This window comes from Mus caroli, chromosome 13 (genome assembly GCF_900094665.2).
Source record: "Mus caroli chromosome 13, CAROLI_EIJ_v1.1, whole genome shotgun sequence".
NCBI lineage: Eukaryota > Metazoa > Chordata > Mammalia > Rodentia > Muridae > Mus > Mus caroli.
Window position 1 is genome coordinate 85,690,183 of NC_034582.1, and position 7,756 is coordinate 85,697,938.

At 43.2% G+C, this 7,756-nt stretch overlaps 1 protein-coding gene across 5 annotated transcripts in view; it reads right to left on the minus strand.

Moving 5' to 3' along the window:
• Rasgrf2 (Ras protein specific guanine nucleotide releasing factor 2) overlaps positions 1-7,756 on the minus strand; it is a 224,913-nt gene that overhangs the window by 15,186 nt on the left and 201,971 nt on the right. For all 5 annotated transcript variants that reach the window (XM_021180496.1, XM_029468512.1, XM_029468511.1 and 2 more), the window contains exons 19-21: positions 2,025-2,137; positions 708-771; positions 353-456 (exon numbers count right to left, since the gene is read on the minus strand). In XM_021180496.1, coding sequence (XP_021036155.1) covers positions 353-456; positions 708-771; positions 2,025-2,137 — 281 coding nt within the window. The remainder of the gene's footprint in view (positions 1-352; positions 457-707; positions 772-2,024; positions 2,138-7,756) is intronic.

Below are 7,756 nucleotides of genomic sequence, written 5' to 3' on the forward strand. Positions count from 1 at the left end.
ACATTTCCTACATTTCCTACAAGATTCCCACATGAATTTAGCCATATTCAGTGTTAAGAACTGCCTTTGAAGCTGTTGTGATGTTTCTGGAATTTGAAGACAGAAAAGTACAGAGAACTTCACATTCTATGATAAGCTTATTACATACAGAAGAAACAAAGACCATCTCAAGGGTCTCTAAGTCAACACACCCAACATGAACTGAGACAAAGAGAAATCACGCATGCTAAAACACCTTGAGATGGAGACTCCCACCTCTGAGCATGGCTGAGTGCTCATGTGTATCTGTCTGCCTTAGAGATCATGGAAGCTTCTTGGCCAGCTACTTTCTGCTAGGAAACAGGGCACTTACTCGTAGGGGATGCTTCTGAAAACAATGTGGTCCAGGAGAGTGATCTGCTCAGCCAGCTCCATGGCTGACAACGACTCAAAGCACTCGGCCTTTGGACAGTCTGTCTGCAAGAGATGATGAAGCGGTGAATCACAGGGCATCCGTGGAACAGTAAGACCTTCTCTAGAGTCTATCTCTGAAGGAAGAAGGGCCGCAAACTCAAAACTATGAAAGCCAATATTAACATTTCCAAACAGCTGCCGGGTCCTGTGCTGACTGAGAACCTACTCATACAGCTTCATAGGCAGACACATGAACAGCCAGGGACTGGGTTATGTGAGTTTGCTCACTTCAAAGATACTGGGGCTAAACTTACCATTTGAATCATTATATCCTCTAATTTTAGGTGGATATCATCTTGATCATCTTGTGAAAGAGCCCTGTAAAGAAATATATAAAACATTCTCTATGAATAAGAGAAAATGGATATGCCAGAAAGCTATAGCTCTATTGGAAAACCCTGCTATTAAGGTTGCAAGCACGACCAAAAATGGAGTACTCCCTATCTCAGCAGGGCTTTCCTGTCTCTGCTTGTCTTTGTCTAGAGAGTGACTTTGTCTGGAGAGTGTCCCTGAACACAGGAGGGTGGCCTTGTCTGAGAAGTGACCTTGTACAGAGCTCTAAAGACAGCATAATTCAGCACACAAGTGCTGCTCTGGCTTCCTTACCACATGATAATGCTGTACGGTGGGACTGTGAAAGGCAGCCTGTTTTAGTTGAACAAGGCTTGCTCTAGAGACCCAATAAAAAACTCTACAAGGGACAGAACAGTGAGCCATGATCCCAGAGACAGGTGTCTGATACCACAGACTCCATAATTCTGTGGCTATCAGTCTCACAGACAAAGCCCCAAGCTCCTGGCATTCTAGCTAGACTCCACATTCACAGTTACCTGACTATAGACAGGTATGCTCCTCCCCACAGCTACCCTGCAACTGTAAGATAGCCCAGCCCACTATAAAAGGGGCTGCTTAGCCCCTCCTCGCTCTCTTTAAGCTTTCACCTTTCTTACTCTCATCTCTAGTCCCCGCTTCTCTCTCTCCTTTCGCCCCCCCCTCCACATAGCCATGGCTGGCCTCTCTCTTTCTTTTATCTTCTTTCTTTCTCTCTGTCTTTATACAGTAAAGCTCTAAAGCCATATACTGTTTCTGCTCATCAAGGCCTGTCATGCTTGAACGATGGGATAGGCTTTCCCCTAAAAAGCCTCATCTAACCTCCCTCCGGAAGTTAGATGACTGGAAATGCTTTCTAGGATGAGTGCAGCCAACCAAGGATCGTGTGTGCTGCAACTCTCACAGACATACAAGGACTGTGTCATGAAGGCAAGATGGTGATCCAGGATTAGTACTCATGAGAAGAATGAAAAGTTTACCCACACTGCTGTCTGGATCCACAGCAAGAATCCCTAGGCGCTGCCTCTTTTACCACGTGGTTCTACAGAAACCCTCACCACAGAAATCATGACCATAGTTCAAAGTCTCCCCTGCACAGCAGACCACAAGCTGCCCCCATCAAAACCAGATGATGATGGATAACACTTTGCTGCCAAGCATACAGCCTCTGATGCCCAGGAACCTGTGTCCTTCTGATCTGACAGAACCATGACTCCACCAGCAGCTGCGCTGGCCTTTACCTTAGGATGTTCGCCGTTGCTTTCCTTTCCTGAGGAAGAAGGTCCGGGTCTCGTAGAACTTCTTCTAGCAAGTTTAGAACATTCATTTTGAGTTCATTATTGAGTTCAAAATCCTATAAAATAAAACGAATCCTTTAAGACCTTCATTTCAGGGGTTAGCTCTGTGCCCCATAACACCAATTTTCATGACGGTTTCCCCCCAAACCAGGTATGTAACTGAAATTTATGGTCCCAGAGCTCCTCAAAGCATGTTCCTAGTGGTCTTGGCTTGAATGGTCTGAGTTGGGGCTGTGCTGTTATATTTCCGACAGTCCCCCCAGGAGATGAGGCAAGGTTAAATAATGTTGCTCGTGGGTCACTAGTTAGGCCTGGTCTCCAGCAGCCATTACAAACTCACCCCTCTTCTTGTCTCTAATTCCTCTGCCCTACCATATCCAACTTTCAACACACACTAGATCACACTGCCTGGAATTAACACACTTAGTTCCACAGAGGGGCATGCACGTCCTTAGCCTGGGACACTGTGCTCCCTCCCCAGGTGAATTCCCACTTATCTTTCTGGCATTGATTGCATTCTTTCTGGGAGCCCTTAATTGCCACAGTGGGTTGAGAGCTTTTCTGTTGTGCTCCATGGAGCACATAACTCACTATTATCATAATATAGTGTGGCATATTTTAAAGATTAGTACTGTCGCCTGGTTTTCTACTGCATCATGAGTAATATCAGAAATAAGCACATGGTAACTTAAAAATATTTGTTGTATGAATAAAATGTGTTATTTTATTTTTGTGAATAAAGATAAGCTAAAGCTATTAATATCATTGTGCTTATGTGTGAATCTACATACATATGCTAAAAGATAAAAAAATAAATGATACTCAAAAACTAATGTGTCCATGCCACAGACAAGAAAAACGTTAGGAAGAATTTGTGAGAATACTGATACAAAGAGGGAGGTATGGATAGACAGATGGATGGATGGATGGATGGATGGATGGATGGTGTGGTGGTTTGAATATGCTTAGTTCAGGGAGTGGCACTATTAGGAGATGTGACATTGTTGGAATAGGTGTGACCTTGTCAGACCAACTGTCACTATCAGGATGGGCTTTGAGAAACTCTTCCTAGCTGCCTGGAAGATATTAGTCTTCTCCTGCTTGTCTTCAGAACAAGTTATAAAACTCTTAGCTCCTCCAGCACCATGCTTGCCTGGATGATGTGCTTCTGGCCATGATGACAATGGACTGAACCTCAGAACCAGTTAAATGTCCTTTATAAACCAGACGGCCCCAGTTAAATGTCCTTTATAAGAGTTGCCTTTGGCATGGTGACTCTTTACAGCAATGGAAACACTAACTAAGATGGTAAATGGATGGGTGAGTGGATAGACAGATGGTTGGCTGGCTGGTTGGCTGGCTGGCTGGCTGGAAAAATAGGAGAGTGGGTGGATGGATAGGTGGGTGGATGGGTGGCTGGATTGGTGGAGGAATGGTTGAGTGGGTGGGTAGATGGATGGTGAATGGGTAGATAGGTAGGTTTACAATAATAGATGAATGCATATGTAAGTGAGTTGAAGTCTGAACTTTCTTTTATAGAACACCTCGAACTTGGAAGTTGGAGGAACAATTAAATCACCATTTTCAACCAAATCAGTCATCATTGACTCAGCTAAGACTCATGAATGGATGCTTAAGTGGTGGAATGTGGGGACTGGTGAACAGTATTGAGTCTCTTAGTGACCTTAGTGGGAGAGGAAGAGCCTAGTCCTGCAGTGACCTGATGTTGGGGGAAATTGGGGGGGTGATATCTAGAAGGGGTCTTCTCAAAAGAGAAGGGGAGGGAGGAAAGGGGGAAGGTTCTACATGAAGGGGTAATGAGAGGAGATGGGGCTTATATTGGGATGTAAAATGTAAAGTGAATAGAAACAAAAGAATGGATTAAACATTAATTTTCTTAAAATGTAAATGCCATGAAAGACAAGACAAAGAGAAACAATGAATATTTCCATATATATAAAGAAAACCAAATGAACAACAGTCCAGGGCCTGGATTAGAGCTGGGGCAAGGATGATTCACTGTGACTACTGACCAGATGGCCTGTGGCCTGCAGGACTCCACTCTAGATGGAGCACTGTACTGATGATGAGCTGTTCTGGGAAAACAAAGCAACTCAGGGTAGAGGTGACTGCTATCAAGCCCAAAGATCTGGGATGGTTCCCTGGGCCCTACAGGGTAGAAATAGATAAGCAAATGGCTGTCTGGCTTCCACACAAGCATGTGCGCGCACACACACACACACACACACACACACACACACACACACACACACAAGGTTTTCCTTAGATGTGATCATGTTGTTATTGGCTTGTTCTTAGATAGTAAGGGGTGGGGAAGATTCGAGAATCCACTGACAGAGGATTCCAGCTATGGGACACTGGACTGCTTTATTCTAGTGTGTTTCCATTGATTTGAAGACTTTCAAGGTAAAATGCCAGGGGACAAGAGAATAAAGATGTGAATCTGTGATTTTTGCACCCTTTTATGAAGGAAATTTTGGCGTACCATCTCCTGGCAGCATGCTGGTACTGTCAGGTCTTCAGAATGAGCTAGCACTACCAGGTCTACACAGGAGGCCCTTGCTCTCCTAGGCTATTACTCTGTGTGTACAGGCAAGAATGGTTACCTACAAGAATCTGTTACAGTTATTACAGCACATTCCATTATAATACTTGTATTGTTATAATATTAGCTGTATTTCCATTCTAATAATTACATTTTAACATTAAACAAAATGATTTTGAGGAATTAACCTCCTGAATCATTTTAAATGGTTGGAGACCAACACTGCTAATGGCAATTAGATAAAAAGAAAACAGTAAAATTTTACTACATATAGCAAATTAGGGCCAAAATGTCCATAATTTTATCAGTTCTCTACAGTTTAAAAATCTAACCTACTTTAAATTGAGTGTTAGAGCATCTCTGTTTCATGGCAAAAGGAACAGGACGCTATTCTCAGAACGTTCCTTTGACTATTTGCTAGCAGTGTTGGAAAACACCAGCCACTGGGGCCTGAGGGCAGTACAGATAGAACCTGTTCTACCTAGCTTTTATTTCAACCTGACATAAGCTGGAGTCATCTGAGAGAACCTCAACAGGGACACTGCGTCCATAAAATCAGGCTGTAGGTAACCCTGTAGGGCATTTTTAAAATTAGTGATTGATATAGAAGGCCCAGTAAACAGGGTGGTACCTCTCTCAGTTGGTGGTACCGGGCTCTGTAAGAAAGCAGGCTGAGCAAGCTGTGAGGAGCAAGCCAGTAAGAAGCACTCCTTCATGGCCTCTGTATCAGCTCCTGCCTCTAGGTTCCTGCCCTATTTGGGTTCCTGTCCTGACTTCCTTTGATGATGAACTGTGGTGTGGAAGTGCGACCCTTTCCTTGCTTTTGGTCATGGTGTTTCATCACAGCAATGGTAACCCTAAACTAAGACAATATCTATCTTACTAATATTAAATCAGGTTTCCATAAAATGTCACCTATCCAACAGATCTTCATTAAACGGTGTGTGTGGATAGCCTAGTTATATCTTGCTGCTGTTTTTTTTTCTTCATCTACTCCCCACCCCCATCTCAAGGTAGAGGTGTTTATATTTTTAAACAATTAATGACCTTGTTTGTTTCCATCTCTGTGAACTACCAAAGGAGCTGACAACCACCAGGATTCTATTTCCTTAATGAATATTTGATATATATTAGTGAGTCTTCATGTAGCTGTGTTGAGACTCTAATGATGCAAATAATCTGATTACCGTAAGCAGCACGATTACTGTGAAGGACACCAGCCTTCTGCTCAGGCCTTGCTGAGAGCTAATTAGTGATTAGTTAGAATCTTTGAGCAGCTGCTGGGCTACATCCTGGGCTGAAGAGGGGCTGTTCTGAAGCCCCAGGGTGGCAAATGTGAAAGGTCTCCTAGACTCACGGCTTTGTAAGATGATGAGGATAAGTAAGAGGTCAGGGTTCAGCCCTAAATAAGTCATTGGTGAGGGTTCAGTTCTAAATAGTCCATTGATATAGCTCACAGAACACTGCAGAGAAGGGGACAGAAAGAATGTAGGAGCTGGAAAAGAGAGAGAAGGGCAGTGAAGCCCCAGCCTCTAGACACAACACACCCAATATAATCACAAACTCAGCAGCTGCAATGACTTGCCCTGAGCCAGTACAACACACGCTGTTTCAACAGAGAGTCATGGATGGACAGGGATTGTGGTTGGCTCATGGAACCCACCCCTTCTGAACCACAGGCAGTATGGGCTTGAGGATGGGGAGGAGGGACTACTGTCTTTAGTTATGTACCCTCTGGTGAGACCACTAGACACCAGTGGATAGTTCCAATACTAAGGCCACACAGAAGGTCCTAGCAGAGCCCTGAGGAACACAACACAGATGAACAAGAGCATAGAAAAGAGATTTGTAGGGAACAGGACATGGGAAAGGAAGGGAGGCAGATGAGAGAATTCTAAATACATTACATCCATGCATGAAACTGTCAAAGAACAAAATGAATGAACATATCTTGTACAAGAAAAACTCATATAAAAATTTTACTAGTTAGCAAAAAAAAACCCATCATATAAACAAATATATAATTATTGAGCTACTGGTAAGAAGCAAAATAAATCTAACATTCTTCAATAAAAATATTTTTAAATGTAATTTTACTCTTCTGAACTTTGGGGAGGCTGGCCTGAGCACCCTTTTAGAAGATGATGTGAAAATTTTGCTGTTGGCTGTCTGAAGCATGGTGCATGGTTATTTCTGAATATTTGTTCTCATGCAACATGGCTAACATAATCAGGTAGTGAGTTTTGTGTTTGCTGTTTACTGTGTTTACTGCTGTTACTGCCTGGGACTTTTTTGCCATGAAGAATCCTATGAATTCAGTTCTTCCTCACCAGCTAGGCTGTGGAGGAAGCAGGGAACAGGGGACAAGGGGCAAGTTCTGGCATCCCTTGTAATGCATGAGCTGCTGAAGCTGGGAAAGGACCATCACATGAGCAAGAACACAGAATTTTCATCTGACTCTGGTTACCTGTGCTGCTGAAACTTCTGGGTGCACAGTAGTCACCGGGGTTGGGATGGTGGACACTTATTGTCTGGTCCAGATGTTTGGAAAGGCAAAGAGACTGAATTGTTGTTTCAGATTTGTTTTATTTTATATGTATGCGTGTTTTGCCTGAACATATGTATGTGCACCATGCATGTGTCTAGTAATCACTAGATCTCCTGGAACTAGAGTCACTAATGGTTGTGACCCACCAAGGCAGATGCCAGGAGCCCAAACCTGGCCCTCTGTAAGAGCAGGAAATGTTCTTAGCCACTGAATTATATCTTCATCTCCAAGATTCTGCTTATAACAAACTCTGCAGTGACCAAGTTTCAGGATCAAGACATTACACTACGTTTGTTTTACCTTTAAAGCCAAAACCTTTGATGAACTCACAGGATATTATGTTATTCACAAATGAATGTAAAAATACACAATTGGTCATTGAAAAGTTTTTTTTTTATTACGTATTTTCCTCAATTACATTTCCAATGCTATCCCGAAAGTCCCCCATACGCCCCCCCACTTGCCTACCCACCCATTCCCATTCTTTTGGCCCTGGCATTCCCCTGTATTGGGGCATATAAAGTTTGCAAGTCCAATGGGCCTCTCTTTCCAGTGATGGCC